Source organism: Loxodonta africana, chromosome 11, assembly GCF_030014295.1.
Source record: "Loxodonta africana isolate mLoxAfr1 chromosome 11, mLoxAfr1.hap2, whole genome shotgun sequence".
In the NCBI taxonomy this organism is placed as follows: Eukaryota; Metazoa; Chordata; class Mammalia; order Proboscidea; family Elephantidae; genus Loxodonta; species Loxodonta africana.
Window position 1 is genome coordinate 96,005,887 of NC_087352.1, and position 17,867 is coordinate 96,023,753.

The following is a 17,867-nucleotide window of genomic DNA, read 5'->3' on the forward strand; positions in this document are numbered from 1 at the left end:
GCTCAACGGCAACAGAAATCTTTGTTTCCTTTTTTTTTTGTTGACCATGGGCTTCTTTTGTTGCTCTTTGCCTATTAGTTCAATCTGTAGGGTTAAGCTATTGATTTTTGGCCCTTTTTTCTTTTTTGATGTGTGCATTTATTGCTACGAATTCTCCTCTGAGCACTCCTTTTGCTGGGTCCCTCAGGCTTTGGTGTATTTTTGTTCTCATTTGATTAAAGGAATTTCTTTTATATCATTTTTAATTTCTTCTATTACCCAATGGTTTTTCAGCAAGGTTTTATTCAGTTTCCATACATTTGCTTTTTTCCCTGTTTTTGTTAGTTTTATAGTGTTGTGGTCAGAGTAGATGTTTTGTATTATTTTGATGTTTTTGAATTTATCGAGGCTTGCTTTGTGGCCTTAATGGTCTTTGTATGCTGGAGAAGAATTTATACTGTGCTGCTGTTGGGTGGAATGTTCTGTATATATCTATGGGGTCAAGTTGGTTAACTGAGTTACTTAGATCTTCTGTATCTTTGTTTAGTTTCTATTTGTTCTGTCCTTCATCAAAAGTGGTGTGTTAAAGTCTCCTATTATTATTATGGAACTGTCAGTTTCTCTTTTCAATGTCATTAGAGTTTGTTTTATGTATTCTAGAGCTCTGTCATTGGGTGCTTAGATACTTATTATGGTGATATCTTCTTGGTGGATTGCCCCTTTAATCATCTGGCAGGGGAGGGGTGGGTGGCTGGGGGTCATGCAAGCTATCTCTCTGGTGGAGGGGGTGGGGAGGGCTGGGTGGGGTGGGCAGCCAGGGAATGGGGAGAGAAAAAAAAGGGGATAGGTCTTATGTATTGCTCTGTGTTTACCATCCACCCTATTAGTCAGGTATTGCCACCTGAGAGTCACCCTATCTCTGGGTCCTGATTTCCTCCCTGTTCTGTGTACACCAGGATGCCTGAGCTCTTGTCCTCCCTCCTGTACTTTCCCTCCTTATTTCCAGTTCGTGTCCTGCCTGCTTACTTGGCTTCACTTCGGGTAAGTCTTTGCAGTTTCTCTGTCTCCTATTGGGAATTTCCTGATGTTGTCTTCCTATGCACCTCACCCAGGGTAGCTGCTGGCTTTATCTCAAAATTGCCCCACAGTGCCGGACTGGCTGGCAGGCCACCTCCACTCCATATCTCCATGTTTGTTGGTGTCTTGCAGTTTCTTATTCCAATCTGTATTAGATCTAATTCTATATCCTTTCGTCAGATGCTCGGGGTTCTAGGGTTGTCACCTCTGTTACACTTTCTTGGGTCTTTGCTGTAGAGGGATGGTGTGGTGCATCTGACTAGGCCACCATCTTATATCAATCTCACCTTCGTTCATTTCATTCTCTCAGGCTGAATGCCCTCTCCTTCCTAAAGCCTTGCTTGAATGAATAATTCCATTCTTGGTTCTTATATTTCTCTCTATCTTGTTTTTAATTGACTCGCACTGAATAAACTTGAAAGAATAGAAAGTTGAGCTGGAGGCAGATGTCAACTCAATTTTAGTGCTGGTAGAAGCCACATTAGAACTTACTTGAACAGGTCCAGAGTTCTGGGTACAGCCACAAGAGCTCTGAAAAAATGGGTGTTCTGGATGTTGTGTAAAATGTGACATTTTTACATCTAAATTATTAGAAGAGGACATTGGGGGTCCAGTGGTAGAATTTTCACCTTCCATGTGGGAGACCTGGGGTTGATTCCCAGTCAATGCACTTACCGTGTAGCCACCACCCATGACAGTGGTATTTTGCACATTTGTTATGATGCTGACCAGGTTTCAGAAGAGCTTTGACTAGGAAGATAGGCCTGGTGATCTATTTTGGAAAATCTGAGAATTGTAGATCACAGCAGTCCAATCTGCATCCCAATCATGGGGATGGCACAGGAGTAGGTGGTATTTCATTTTGTTGTGTATGGGTTCACCATGAGTCAGGGGCCAAATCAACAGCAACTAACAAGTTGTTAGAAAATTCCTGAAATTGAGTTGTGACCCGAGGTAAATCAACTTCTCTAGAAATGAATTCTTATTCCTAAAATGAAGGGGTAGAGCTAGACTATTTCTTTGAGTTTCAAATTATATATCTTCTGCTTATTTCAGAGCAAAGATACCATGAAGTCTGAAAGAACTTAGGAATCTTGGAAAGGAAGGCTCTGGATCAGGAGTGAGTTGGACTTTATGTGTCCACTTATTAAGTTTTATAGTTTCGTATAGTTTATACCAAGGATTGGCAAACTTTTCCTGTAAATGGCAAAATAAAGCCAATAATACGGCTTTGTGGGCCATACAATCTCTGTCACGGCCACTCTGCTGTTGTAGTGTGGAAGCCATTATTCACAGACAATACATGAATGAATGGGCATGACAGGGTTTGGCACACACTGTAATTTGCTGACTCCTAGTTTAAGTCCATAATACCTATCTTCCTACCACTTGAAGTTAGGTGAAGAAAAATGAGGGAAAAACACTGTTGATTCAATTTTATTAACTCTAAGTACACACGTAACTGGTCTTTCCCATATAAAGGTAACAATTCAACGGTTTATTATCATTTCAGGTTATACGTATTTTACATTAATGAACAAGATTTATAAAAGATACAAAAATATTCCACAAGCTTGGGGAGATATGATCATGAGACTTCTTTGTAAGGAGTGGTATAAGACAGATTTTTTAAGCTTAGAGAGAACATTTCAAAATTTACACTGTTTAATAAAGTTCTTGCTTAATCAACATTTCTTCATTCATCAGAAGCCTTTAGTAGAGCAGCTTTCTTCTTATACTTGTCTGCAATCTCTCTAATATTTTCTAAGATATCTTCAGACATGTATTCTTCATACTCTCTATCAACTTTAGCAAGCTGCTCCTCAAGATGTTTCTAGGGGAAACAATTGTTAATGTAAATACATTATTTTTTTTAAAAGTCTTTAATTCTAAAATTTACAAACAAGAGTGTAACATTTGTAAGTTAAGAACAGGAATAAAAGGAGCATTCTCGTATCTACCATGCAGTCCCATTTTGTGTCCTTTTCTAATCACGTTCCCCTTTTTCCTCCCTCAGAGGCAACCACTCTCCTGAATGTTTTTTTTTTTTTTTTTGGTGGGGGAGAGGTAGCAGGATTGAGAGTGATTTTTATCTACTTTTTGGTTCTTCTGATTTTTTAAAAAAACATTTTATTTTGTTGTTTTTGAGAATATACACAGCTAAACATACACCAATTCAACAGTTCCTAAATGTACCATTTAGTGACACTGATTACATTCTTTGAATTGTACAACTACTTTCGCCCCCCTTATCTGAGTTGTTCCTCCCCCCTTAACATAAATTCATTGTCCCTTAATGTTCCTATCTAATCTTTCAAGTTGCTGTTGTCATTTTGATCCCATACAGTTCTTATAAGAGCTTAATGCTCAAGGTGGACTTTTTTTTTTTTTAATTAAGCTAAACTATTTTTTAGTTTTAAGATGACTTCAGGGGATATTTTTGGCTTAAGGTTTAAAGATATCTAGGGGCAATAGTTTCAGGGGTTCGTCCAACCTTCACGGTACAGGAAGTCTCAGGTCCATGAGAATTTGAAAATCTGTTCTGCATTTCCCCCCTTGTGATCAGGATTCTTCTAGAGAAATCTTCGATCAAAATGTTCAGTAATGGTAGTCAGACACCATCTAGTTCTTCTGAACTCACAACAAAAGAGGCAGTATTCATGGAGGCTATTAGCCATACATTCCATACCCTCCTCCTATTCCCTTCTTTCTTCCTCAGTTGCTCCAGGAGAATAGAGACCAATTATTGTGCCTTGGATAACCGCTTGCAAGCTTTTAAGACCCCAGGCACTACTTGTCTTAGTCATCTAGGGCTGCTATAACAGAAATACAAATGGACAGCTTCAACAAAGAGAAATTAATTTTTTCAAAGTCTAGTAGGCTAGAAGTCCAAATTCAAGGTGTCATCTCCATGGGAAAGCTTTCTCATCAATCTCCCCTGGACTAGGTGTTTCTCTGTGCAGGAACCCTGGGTCTAAAAGATACACTCTGCTCCTGGTGCTTCTTTCTTGGTGGTATGAGGTCCCCAACTCTCTGCTTGCTTCCCTTTCCTTTTTGTCTCTTGAGAGGTAAAAAGTGGTGCAGGCCATACAGCAGGGACTCTCTTTTCATTGGATCAGGAATGTGACCTAGGTAAGGGTGTTACAACCCCACCCTAATCCTCTTTAACATAAAATTACAATCACAAAATGGAGGACAACCACACAATACTGGAAATCATGGCCCACAAAATTGATATACACACTTTTCAGGGGACATAATTCAATCCATGACACTACTCAATGGACTAGGAGGTAGAGCAGAAGCACTAGACATGTTGTTAGGCCAATTAACTGGGATGTCTCATGTAACCATGACCCTAAGCCACCAAACCAAGGAGCCAAATCCCATAAGGGTTTTGGTTGTATATTAGCAGCCTCAGCAGTTTCTCTTTTTGTTGTTGTAAATATATCACACAACTTTTTACAGGTGTACAATTTATTGACAGCAATTACAATAATCAACTGTACAATTCTACCCTTATTCTATATATTTCCATTACCGTTAATCCCCCCTTGGCCATCTTTCTTTCCCTGGTAACCACTAATAAACTTTGTTCTCTGTACATTTGCCTTATTTTGTCTTTTTCTGTAAGTGAGGTCATACAATGTTTGTTTTTATGATTCACTTATTCCACTCGGCATAATGTCTTCCAGCACCATCCATATTGTAGCATTCATCAAGACTTCATTTCTTCTACTGGCTGAGTACTATTCCATTGTATGTATGTACCATATTTTGTTTATCCATTCATCTATTGATGGATATTTAGGTAGTTTCCATCTTTTGGCTATTGTGAATAGTGTTGCAATGAACATACATGTGCAAGTCTGTTTGCGTCTTTGCTTTCAAGTTTTTTGGGTATGTAGCTAGGAGTGGTAGTTCTATTTTTAGTTTTTTGAGGAACTGCTATACTGTTTTCCACAACGTCTGACCCATTTTGCATCCTCAGCAGCAGTGGGTAAAAGGATTCCAATTTCCCTACATTCTCGCCAATATTTGCTATTTTCAGTTTTTTAAAAAAAATCTTGTGTCATCCTAGTGGGAGTGAAATGGTATTTCATTGTGATTTTGATCTGCATCTCTCTGATGGTTAATGGTGCTGAGCATCTTTTCATGTGTTTGGTAGCCACTTGAACGTCCTCTTTGGTGTATTCAAGTCCTTTGTCCACTTTATGATTGGGTTATTTGTCTTTTTGTCAAGTTGTCAAAGTTTTATACACATTTTGTTTACTAGATTCTTGTCAGATGTATGGTTTCCAGAGATATTCTCCCAGTCGGTAGCTTGTCTTTTCACTTTTTTGGTAAAGTCTTTGTCTTTTAAAAAATTTTGTTATTATGCTTCAAGTGAAAGTTTACAAATCAAGTCAGTCTGTCATACAAAAATTTATATACCCTTTGCTATGTATATTCCTAGTTGTTCTCCCCCTAATGAGACAGCACACTCCTTCTCTCCACCGTCTATTTTTGTGTCCATTCAGCCAGCTTCTGTCCCCCTCTTTGTCTTTTGATGAACAAGTTTTCAATTTTTATGAGGTCCAATTTTTTAATTTTGTCTTTTGTTGTTTGTGCTTTTGTTATTAGGTAATCCATTGTTAAAAGCTAGGCCTGACAGTGTAACCCTTGCTTTTTCTTCTAAAAATTGTATGGTTTTAGTTTTCACATTTAGATCACATTTCACTTTAGATCCTCAATCCATTTTTAATTTGCTTTTGTGTATGGTGTGAGGTATGCACCTTGTTTCCTTTTTTTGCATGTGGAAATCCAATTTTCCCAGCACCATTTTTTGAAGAGACTCTTCTTTCCCAATTGAATGGACTGAGCACCTTTGTCAAAAATCAGCTGACCTCAGATATGTGCCCGAATGGTATTTTGCTTTTCTTTATAAGTTACCACACACACATACACGCAGACTCCAGATATAGATACAGTAGTGTGTCACTTAATATCTATGATACATTCTGTGGAATAGGATGTTATGTGAGTTGGACACTGTGCCAACATGCCTAAATCTCCAGCAATAGCATTCACTGATTTTCCACCTTTGTGTTGTTTAATAACCTTTTGTTTCACTTCCAAATTGATGTTTCTCCTTTGTATCTTGCTACTGCTATCAGTAGCACTGGTTTTGCTATGTTTGGGAGCCAGGATGCACTTCACGGTAACATTTTCAAAAGAAAATTAAACAGAGAGATAACACTACAACACTCAAACACGCGTCATACATGAGGTTGGATACTACCGCCTATGAGTCGAAGCATGCACTGTCATACGGTAAACTTTTTATTTTTAAGTAGGGAAAGTCACATTAAAATAATGATAGAAAAACACAGTACAGTACATACATAAGCCAGTAACAAAGGCATTTATTATGACTATCAAGACAAACGTATTATAAGTTATATATGTACTGTACCTCTATACACCTGTCAGCACACTTTGTACACAAGAGACATGAGATACATGTGTTGTGTTGAGGGAAGTGGTTGTGCTTCCTACGTCCCATTCACCAGTCAGAATTTCTGAACTCTATCGTAACCTTCTGGGACCATGAACGTACATGTGGTCGGATGTTGCCCAAATGGCATTATGTGCAGTGTGACTGTGATACATATGTGTCTGTAAATGATTTATTAGTTTAGTGTTATCTGGCTTTAACTTTCATATTTATAGTGGTATTAAATGTTAGGTTCTATGACTTTTTTTTCATTCAGTTTGAGATTCATTCATGTTAATGCATACAGCTGCAGTTTATTCATGTACTGCTATATGGCATTCTACTGAACGAACATATCAACATCTACTTATCCATTTTACTGTTAATGAATTTATGTTTATTCCCAAGTGTGGTAGGCTGAATAATGCTCTCTCCACAACCCTAAATGTCCTCATTCTAATCCACAGAACTTGTGACTATTACTTTACATGGCAAAAGGAACACTGCAGGTATGAGCAAATTAAGGGTTTTGATATGGGGAGATTATTTTAGATTATCCAGATGGGTCCAATGTAATCATAAGGGTTTTTATAAGAGGGAATCAGGAGTATCAGAGTAAGAGAGAGATGTAAGGCAGAAGGAAAGGTCAGAAAGGAGATGGAGGAAGGGGCCAAAGTGAAGTAAGCAGCCTCTACCCAGTAAAAACCCAGTGCCGTCGAGTCGATTCTAGATGTTGGAAAAGCAAGGAAATGGATTTTCCCCTGGAGCCTCTAGAAACGATGCAAACTTGTGCATCCATTTTAGATATGACCTCCAGAAGTGTAAGGTAATAAAATGTGCGTTTTAAGACATTAAATTTGTGGTAATCTTCTATAACAGCAACAAGAAATTAATATACCAGGTTATCTGTCTATCTCTATTTTAAATATTGATACTCTAAAAGAAAAAACCCTGAGAGCAGCTCGAAAAAAACAAAAAGTCACATACAGAGGAGAAACAATAAGACTAAGCTCCGATTATTCAGCAGAAACCATGCAGGCAAGAAGGCAAAGGGATGACATATATAAAACCTTGAAAGAAAAAAATTGCTAACCAAGAATAATTTATCCCACAAAACTTTCATTCAAATATGATGGTGAAATTAGGACATTTCCAGATAAAGAAAAATTAAGGGAATATATAAAAACCAAACAAAACTTACAAGATTTTTAAAGGGAGTCCTTCAGTCTGAGAATAAACAACATCAGACCATAGCTTGAATGTAGGATGTAAGATTGTACCAGCCAGATACCAACCTAGGAAATGAACTCTCATCTACTATCCAAAATCAAAAGAATTGCAACAGGGAACCAGAGAGGTTAATCCGTTAATGACAACAACGTCAGAATAATGAAAGAAAGAATAAAAGAAAGAATAAACAGGATAGGTATAGAACTTTCTAATGGAGAGGAAGGCAAGGTGAAACCAAGTAATAACAGACTGGTTTAAACTTTCAAGGTAACCACAAAGAAAGTTAACAAAATTACTCACCAAAATGAAGAAAAACAAAGTCTCAATAAAAACAAAATCTACAAAAACAAAAGAAATGAAAAAGAAATCAACAAGCGAAAGGAACTCTGCACAGCAGAGTAAGAGGAACAAAGAAAATGTCAGCACCACAAAAAAAAAGCACTAGGAACTGACAGCAATAAACTCATAAAAAAAAAAAAAAAACAAAACTCATACCTATCAATAATTACACTGAATGTAAATGGCCTAAATGCACCCATAAAGAAACATTGGGTGACAGAATGGATTAAAAAACAGGATTCATCAATATGCTGTCTATAAGAGACATACCTTAGAAACAAAAAATGTAAATTTATTAAAAATCAAAGCATGTAAAAAAATATATCAAGCAAATAACTACCAAAAAAGAACAGGAGAGGCAATACTAATCTCAGATAAAATAGACTTTAAGACAAAATCCACCATAAAAGACAAAGTAGGGAACTACATAGAGATTAAAGGGATGATCCATCACAAAGACTTAACCATAACAAACGTCTATGCATTCAATGACAGGGCCCCAAAATACATAAAACAAACTCTAACAGCACCGAAAAGAGAAATTGACAGTTCCACAATAACAGCAGGAGACATCACTCTTGATAAAGGACAGAACATCTAGAAAGAAACTCAAAAAAAGGTACAGAAGAGCTAAAGAGCACAATCAGCCAACTTGACTTCACAGACATATATAGGACACTCCACCCAACAGTTGCAAAGTACGCATTCTTTTCCAATGCACATGGAACGTTCTCCAGAACGGACCAGATCGTAGGCCACAGAGCAACCTTCAACAAAATCCAAAACACTGAGATAATACAAAGTATCTTCTCTGACTACAATGCCATCAAAGTAGAAATTAACAACAGGAAGAGTAAGGAAAAAAAATCAATTACCTGGAAACTGATTAACACCCTGCTTAAAAACCACTGGGTAATAGAAGAAATCAAAGGTGGAATAAAAAAATTCCTAGAATCAAATGAGAATGAAAACGTATCATACCAAAACCTTTGGGACATAGCAAAGACAGTGCTCAGAGGTCAATTTATAGCAATAGATGCCCACATCAAAAAAGGGATAAAATCAAAACATTAACTACACAACTTGAATAGAAAGAGAACAGCAAAAGGAGCTCACAGCCACCAGACGAAAGGAAATAATAAAGATCAGAGCAGAAATAAATGAAATAGAGAATAGAAAAACAATAGAAACAATCAAGAAAACCAGAAGTTGGTTCTTTGAAACGATCAACAAAATCAACAAACCACTGGCCAAATTGACAAAAGAAAAACAGGAGAGAATGCAAATAACCCAAATCAGAAATGAAATGGGGGACATTACAACAAGAGTATTATGAAATACTCCAACAAATCTGAAAACCTAGAAGAAACAGACAAATTACTAGAGACACACTACCTGCCCAAACTAACACGAAATGGCATTGAAAACCTGAACAGACCCATAACAGAAGAAGAGATTGAAAAGGTAGTAAAAAAACTCCCAACCAAAAAACGCCCTGGCCTGGATGACTTCACTGGAGAATTCTACCAAACATTCAGAGAAGAGCTTACACCAGTACTACTCAAACTATTTCAGAATATAGAAAAGGAAGCAATACTTCTGTATTCATTCTACGAAGCCAGCATAACCCTGATACCAAAACCAGGTGAAGACCACAAAAAAAGAAAATTACAGACCAATATTTCTCATGAATATAGATGCGAAAATTCTCAACAAAATTCTAGCCAATAGAATTCAACATCGTATCAAAAAAATAATACACCCATGACCAAGTAGGATTCATACCAGGTATGCAAGGATGGTTCAACATTAGAAAATCAATTGATGTAATGTACCACATAAATAACAGAATCCCATGATCATATCAATGCAGAAAAGGCATTCGACAAAGTCCAACACCCATTCCTGATAAAAACTCTCAATAAATACCTTCTGTCAGTTTGTGACTTGTTTTTCAATTTCTTTCTATGTCTATTGGTGTAAACCAAAAAATCTTAATTTTAATAAAACTTAATTTACCAATATGTATTTTGTGGTTTTTGCTTTTCACGTCTAATTTAAGAACTCCTTTACAACCCTGAAGTAGTCTCTTACGTTTTCTTCGAAAAATTAAAAAAGTTTGTCTCACATTTACTTTCTTAATCTATATGTTCTTAATCTGGAACACACTCTATGTTTGCAACTTCTTTTTGGTGACAACAAATTCTCATGAATACTTACCATGTGTCAAGCATAATGAAAAATGAGAGTAAATATTATAAAATGGCAACAATTTTAAGGCACTTACTATTGCTAGGGGTACAGTTACAAAGATAAAGAATAAAAAAAATTACCAACAGTTCTGTGGTTAGGTGTTTGTAACAGAGCAGTGGTTAGCTGAACACTTCATTCTGCTTCACTAATCTGCAATAGTGCTTGTCCCATACATCAGAGCTCGGCTGCTAACCTCTCATTTATGTTCTAGCATCTATTTCTGGACTTGCAATCATATAGACGGTCTGTCTACATCAATACTAGAATGTTAGTTATTATAGCTCTACAATAATTATTGAAACACCTAAACAGACAAAAAATGATTTTGTGTCCCTCTGGGAGGCAGGCGTCCAGAATAGGAGTGAGCAAACTTTTTTTGTAAGGGTGAAATAAATATTTTAGGCTTTACGGGCCAGATGATCTTTGCTGTAACTACTCAACTTCATTGTTGTAGTGAGAAAAGAGACAGTACAGAATGAGTGTGGCTGTGTTCCAATAAAACTTTATTTACGAAAGAAGGCTACAGACTGAATTTGGCCTATAGTTTGCTGATCTTTGGTCCGGAATACCAAGTCACATTAGGACCTGTAATCAGAGACTGCTTAAAGAAACATTTTGTCCCACAAGAAAAATATACCACCCTTTAAAGATAGCACTGGATCTAAACTCCTCTGTTTTCTTTAGTCCAACTGTTTATCATTCATTACAAGATTTTCCACTAGGTTTTAATGATGATCTGCTTGCCTTTCTGTGCTTCTTCCATACTTGACTAACTTTACTAAGAAAACTATTATGTTTAATAGATTCACTGGCTAATTGTAAATTTTACATATTGTGAATTAAGTGCTCAGGTAAATGTTTATTGAATTTGGTCTGGTCCTTTTGAACAATACTGTATAGAAAATAACTAAAAACTAATAGTAATCTACCATTAGATTTTCAAATGCAAGACTTTATGTTAATGGATTTAAACTAATCATTGTGGTTACCTTTTATACAATCTCTAGTGATAAGTAGTTACAGGTAATAGAAAGTTAGAGACGCTAGGGATATTGGAAATTATTTAGTACAACACCCCTCATTTTGCAGATGAAGAAACTAAAGACCAAAAGAAGTAAAGTGGTACATGCAAGTGGAGCTCCTCAGCCAAAGGCATCCATTGTACATTATGAACTTATCTCCTATACCTCTAGTAATGGTACTATTACATGCCATCTTTGGGAGAACTGGGAAAATCGTCATTCAAATCATTTTCTGGTCTGTGGCTCAGATGAACAATAATGGTTGAAAAAGGCTCCACGCAAGGTTATAGAGCCACTAAGCCCGTTGCTATAGATTCTGACTCACAGCGACCTTACAGGACAGAGTAAAACTGCCCCACAGGGTTTCCAAAAGGCGGCTGGTGGATTCCAACTGCCAACCTCTTGGTTAGCAGCCAAGCTCTTAACCTCTGTGCCACCAGGGAATCACTAAGTGGTTGAACTAAGTTGAAGGTGGGGGTGGGGGGAATCCAGGTTTTCTGATGTCGTATTCCGCAATGCTTTTCTTAGTTCTTACAACTAAGTAATGAGGAGACTTGGAAACAAGAAAGCAAGAGTTCAATGTCTTTCAGGCGAGATGATACAAACCAGGGTATCTATCACATGCTCATAACGTTTCCAATAAATGTTTCCTATTAATGAGGGTTGCTATGAGTTGGAATCGACTCGACGGCAGTGGGTTTATTAATGAGGTATAATGAGGTTTTTTTCTTTTTAAATGACTCTCAACAAGAAATATGTTATCACCTAATAAATTATAGAGAAGTTTTAAAGTTTAGCAATTTATCTTAGCTTTTAGGGCTGTGTACAGCAGGATGGAAGAATAGTTCTTATTATGGAACTTTCGAGCTATGTGAAGAGTGAAGCTAAGGTAAATTAACCACCTTTCAGAAATTCTTTATTCTATGTTTAAATGAAATCAACAGAAAGGAAAAAACATTTTTCATAAAACAGACTTTTCCATCTCAATGTTAATGAAATCTCGTATGTGCCAATATGTTTTTACTATGCAAAACGTGGCCTTGCACATTATCAGTATAAGCTACTGAAGTAGTAAGTATCAGTTTGTTTTTTATGTCATAAAGCAGATTACTTTATAAAATGCAGAAGTGTCCCCTTGAATTCCCTTGCTACACTACTACATAGGATTCTTCTGGTAAATTTTTACTAGATGTATTTTCCATAGAATTAACTTATCTTTTAATTTTTATAGAAACAAAACAAAAATACATCAAAATTAAAAAAAAAAAAAACTTTCTTAGAACGTAGGAAAGACCTTCCCAAACTTACCTCCACAGACCCTACATGTGTAGCAACCATTTCTAAAAGTCGCTGCAAGTTATTTCCCACTTTTCGTCTTTCTTCACTTGTGGTCTGCACAACTAGCTGGTATCTGAAGAATAAAATTCTTGCTTTAGTTATCTAAGAAAAAACTTGGGTATCAGCTCTACTTAGCTCACTTCTCATTTCCACACTCAATAAAACCACGCTGTGATTGGTATATGTGCTGCCTCCTATGTATATAATTCATAGAGGCCCAGCTATTAATCATTAAAACAGAAGTAAAAACATCTTCAAGAATCCTTTGCAAGTTAGGTTAATATACCAGCACAAACATAACAAAGAAATTCATTTTACTCAATCAAATATTTACCAAAACAGATTTCCTGACTTAAGAGTGTTAACTACATTAAACACAAACAAAGATGGGACATTGAGCTCTCCTTGGAGAACTGATTAAACATATGATACAGAATAAATTAATTCTTATTTTATTACTTCATCATTATTTTACCCCCTCAGTAGACATGGGCCCAAGGTATAGGTGAGTATTAAACAAAACCAAAACCTCGTGATTTAATACATAAATTTCTGGAGCAAATGGTCTTACCTGGGCCTCCAAAAAGACTGTAAACTCAAAAGCTTTCAGGGGCAAGATAGATAGACTTGTGAATGGGGAGTAGAAGAGTAATACATTGTTTGAAGTGTAGTGTGGGGCCATAGTTAACTGGAAAGCAGAAGTGCTGTATTTAGGCATTCAAATTCAAATTAAAAACTGTAGGTCAAACAAATCACAACTGAGTTTTCTACCCCTAGCCTGTTATTGTGGCTCTGTGCCCTTGAGTGGATTCCAACTCGTAAGGATCCTATAGGACACAGTAGAACTGTACCGTATTTTTTACTAAAATAACACACACCTTCTACATTTGTTTGCCAAACTATGTCCTCCCCCAACCCTGTGAAATATTTTCATAAGCGCACTATGCTAATATTTTTTTTTACAGCAACATGTAAAAAAATTGGCATAGTGGTGCTTATGAAAATACCTTGTGGGGGGCTGGGGGGAAGAGGGTGTGGTTGGCATGTTATTTGTGTAAAAATACAGTAATCTTCTGGGGGGACTGGGAGGGGTAGATTACCAGGTTTTTCTCCCTCAGAGTGGCTTCTAACTGCTAACCTTTCGGTTAACAGCTGAGTGCTTAACCATTGTGCCACCAGGGCTCCTACTCCTAGCCTACTAATAAGGAAGAGTTGTGACTTTCTCAGTGCTTGTACTTGCAACTTTAATAAGGTTTTCTTGTTATTTGAGGGTCCCTTAATTGAGATTAAAGAAGCCCTGGTGGCGTAGTCATTAAGCAATCAATGTTAACTGAAACGTCAGCAGTTCAAATCCACTAGTTGCTCTGTGGAAGAAAGATGTGGCAGTCTGCTTTCATAAAGATTTACAGCCTTGAAAACCCTATGGGGCAGTTCTACTCTATTCTATAGGGTTCCTAGGAGTAGGAATTGACTTGAAGGCAATGGGTTTGGTTTTTAATCGAGACTTTAAAAAAAAATGGATATTTGTATATAAGAGTACATAGAACCTATGGATTCAATATATTGATGTATTATCAGTATATGAAAGAACTACATACAGACTACTCTTTAAAGAAAGGATGCCATTAGTTTTAGTCATTACTTAGTGCAACTAAAATGTTTCCTATATGAGTGCTAAATTTTAATGGGAACCAATAGAGAAAATCTGACAATGTATAATTTGAGTATAAATAACTTCTAAGAAATATAACAGTCAGTTCTGCTATAATGCTTGTTTAGAAAAAGGAATTTGTTCCAACTTGATCGATACATTAAGTAGCAATTCGAGCATAATGAAAATCTTGCCTTTGCATATGCCATTTCTGTCATGAGAAACATGAGGTGAGCCCAGAAAATGGCACCCAGCCAAATTTAGATGTACAGGGATACACAAAACGCACATACTTCAAAAGGTCTACCAGCTATCTCAGCTCAGTTCATGCACACTCATCTACAACTGCTTACAGCTTTCTATCTGATTTCAGATAATGCTCCTTCCACCTCGTCACAATAACTCACAAGCTGTAATTCTCCTGACAATCAGCTCCCCAAGCAAACTTCAAGGTAAAGTGTCATATTTATCACAGTACTTACAAATTTCTTAACCAGCTAATATATGGAAAACTGTGCTAACATTTTTCATTCCTATCTTTTATGTATGTTCCTGATGAAGTTTTTGAATATTGTGCCCCAATTCCAATTTTCCCCTAAGTCTTGTGGTTCTTATTGCACAATTTTGCACAGCATGGTGATTTTTAAGAAGGCAGATGTTGTGTTACAGGACTGTATAATTTATAGTCTAATTATATTTTAGTATAAATATATATAATTTCTACAAAATATATCTTAAAATATGAGAAACTTATGGGAGTTTAGTGATTTTATTAAAATTCACTAAAAAACAGCCAAAGTTACTTGAATTCATTTAAAATTCTATGTTGCTTTTAGGAATTAAAAGCCATTTATTAACTATATGTAAAAATGAATGATTTTTTTGGAAGGCACTAACTATAATAGTAGTAGAATGTATTTGTAGACAGAAAATATCTCAAGTTATAAGCAAACTTGTAATTCTAAGTATGCTGTCCTGCTTAGGTATCACTCTCCACCCCAAATAGCTCTATAATATAGATTAAAGCAAATTAAAATAGACCTAATTTTACATAACTGTTAATTAATCTGATATACTGTAAATCTTGGAGAGATGAACTTACTCCCGCTGAATAGTATCTAATTCATTCATTGCTTCACTGAGGCCTTCATTAACCCCACTCTCCAGTAGGTGCTTGTGTTTCTCCAAGGACTCAAGCTCATTGGCACATTTTTTGTCCTCTTCCTCAGCTTCCTATAAGGATAAACTCATGGTTACAATTTTTGATATTCCCATTCTATATAATCCAGACAGATTATTTTCAAAGCATTTCTTCATCAGATCGCATCATTAATATTCTCAGGATGCTTACTGCTTTACGTGTAAAAGACTCTAGATGATCTTTTGGGAATTCCATACCATAAATATAAATATGACCCTTTAAACAGGCCTGTATAATAGGACTCATTCAGCAATACTTTCAATTGTGAACTACTAGAAAATCTTACGTTACTTTGTTTTAAAATTTTTTTACATGAGCATTGAGGAGGACTAGCCTAGGTCAAAATGTAACTCTTATACTACCATCATTTTACATTTGCATTAACTGTGTATCAACCATATTTTCTAGCTTCTGTAAAATGATATTTTAACACCCACACCAAGTGACTCGTCTCTACCCATGTCTGCTGTACCTAGATAAGAAGCTCCCTCGTTTCCCCTTTGGTAAATGTCCCAAGTCCTAAGGTGTATTTCAAATATATATAGGTGATCAATAAATTCCCCATGTACTCTGACCTCTTCCTGTTCCGTCTTCCACTAAAACCACAATAAAAATGCTTGCCCCCTTTCCAGCTCTGTCTGTGACTGTTCCCTGCATTTTTCCCATGTGGTCTTGCTGGGTATGCTGTGAACACCAGGGCCTGTGAGCATAACAGCACATTTTCAGACCTTACCATATCTTAAACATTTACCATTATATCAAGCTACAACACTATGCATAGGCGAAGTGGCCAAATTTATCAATTCTTAGATTTCTCAAGATAAAGTATCGTGAAGTCTTTCATTTAAGCACTTCAGAGAATAAACTAAGTATTGACATAGAGGACAAATGAAAAAATAAAAATGGTTAACAAATGTCTCACATTTTACATGTAGGTCATAGTAAGTGGTATATTTTCTAAAAATTTCACAACTGACTTAAAAACAACAAAAAAGTATAGACCTTAAATATGATACAGGTCAAGAGAAGAGCTTTCTACTCCTGAAACTTTTTTGGCATAATTATGTACAAAATATTGGCATGGTTAAAATTTCCACACCAACTGTGTAAGTGGTGATGAACAGAGTTATCTGAGTACTTCCGTAAGTCAAATGCTGCCTAGGGGTTGGGGGAGATGGGGTATGGAATCAATCTTGTTACTTTACCCACATTCTAGATTTCGCATAAATGTTCTTTGGAATTTGGCCAGGATGGTCACTTTGCAATGACTCTTGATGGGAAATTACATACACAAAAAGGCCTTGTTGTTGTTGTTTGGTGCCGTCAAGTTGATGCCAACTCAGAGCAACCCCACAGGACAAAACAGAACTGCCCCATAAGGTTTCCAAGGAGCAGCTGGTGGATTCGAACTATCGACCTTTTGGTTAGCAGCTGAGATCTTAACCACTATGTCACCAGAGCTCCACAGAAAGGTCTTATTGGAGCCCTGGTGGCGCAGTGGCTAGTGGTTAAGAGCTAAAGCTGCTAACCAAAAGGTCAGCAGTTCAAATCTACCAGTTGCTCCTTGGAAACCCTGTGCGGGCAGTTCTGTCTTTTGGGGTTGGTATGAGTAGGATTTGACTTGACGGCAACAGGTTTGGGGTTCAGTAACACCAAATCTCTACAGAAATGTCAACCTAAAAAAACCCAGTGCCGAATGTTTAAAAAATGTTTTAATCTTGCAAAAATACTGAATAGTACATATTCAAGTGCAAAGTACTAGAAACGGAACAGTAAACATGTTCTATGGTAAAATAGTCCTAATCCAGAAATAAGTTTTTTAAAGAATAAAATAACCTAATTCCTTACAACAAACTTTTGGAATGGAAGACTAAACTAAAACACAAGTTATAAAATATATTTTAAAATTTCAGTTATGACATCAGAATGTGCCTAGTCAATCAATCCTGACACAGCTTTGGCTAAACTCACACAAACCGTGGCAAGGTTCTTACCTTAACCTTGTGTTGGTAGAGGTCATCCAATTTTTGAACTTCTTCTTTCAGAGTTCTTACACTTCTCTTGCTTTCTGTTACCATTATATTCAACTAGGGGAATAAAATTTTGGTTGAGAAATTATAACTATATGAAATATTTTTTAACAAGTTATTGAATTTTTATATTGCCAATCAACTAACGGAACCATATGATTTCTTCTGGTCCTTTTGGACTCTCACCTTTCACTTGTCCAACAATTTTATATTCCTCAGAGAAATTTATGGTTTTTAATGTATAATTTATACTTATAAATTTATACTTATA

The 17,867-nt window shown here is 36.4% G+C and overlaps 1 protein-coding gene across 1 annotated transcript in view; it reads right to left on the minus strand.

Annotated features, from left to right (window-relative positions):
* Nucleotides 1–2,533: 2,533 nt before the first annotated feature.
* Nucleotides 2,534–17,867, minus strand: part of NDC80 (NDC80 kinetochore complex component) — a 51,448-nt gene continuing 36,114 nt past the window's right edge. The window contains exons 14-17 of the mRNA XM_010586843.2: nucleotides 17,561–17,653; nucleotides 15,468–15,598; nucleotides 12,685–12,787; nucleotides 2,534–2,890 (exon numbers count right to left, since the gene is read on the minus strand). Of these exons, the coding sequence (XP_010585145.1) occupies nucleotides 2,753–2,890; nucleotides 12,685–12,787; nucleotides 15,468–15,598; nucleotides 17,561–17,653 (465 nt within the window). The 3' untranslated portion in view covers nucleotides 2,534–2,752. The remainder of the gene's footprint in view (nucleotides 2,891–12,684; nucleotides 12,788–15,467; nucleotides 15,599–17,560; nucleotides 17,654–17,867) is intronic.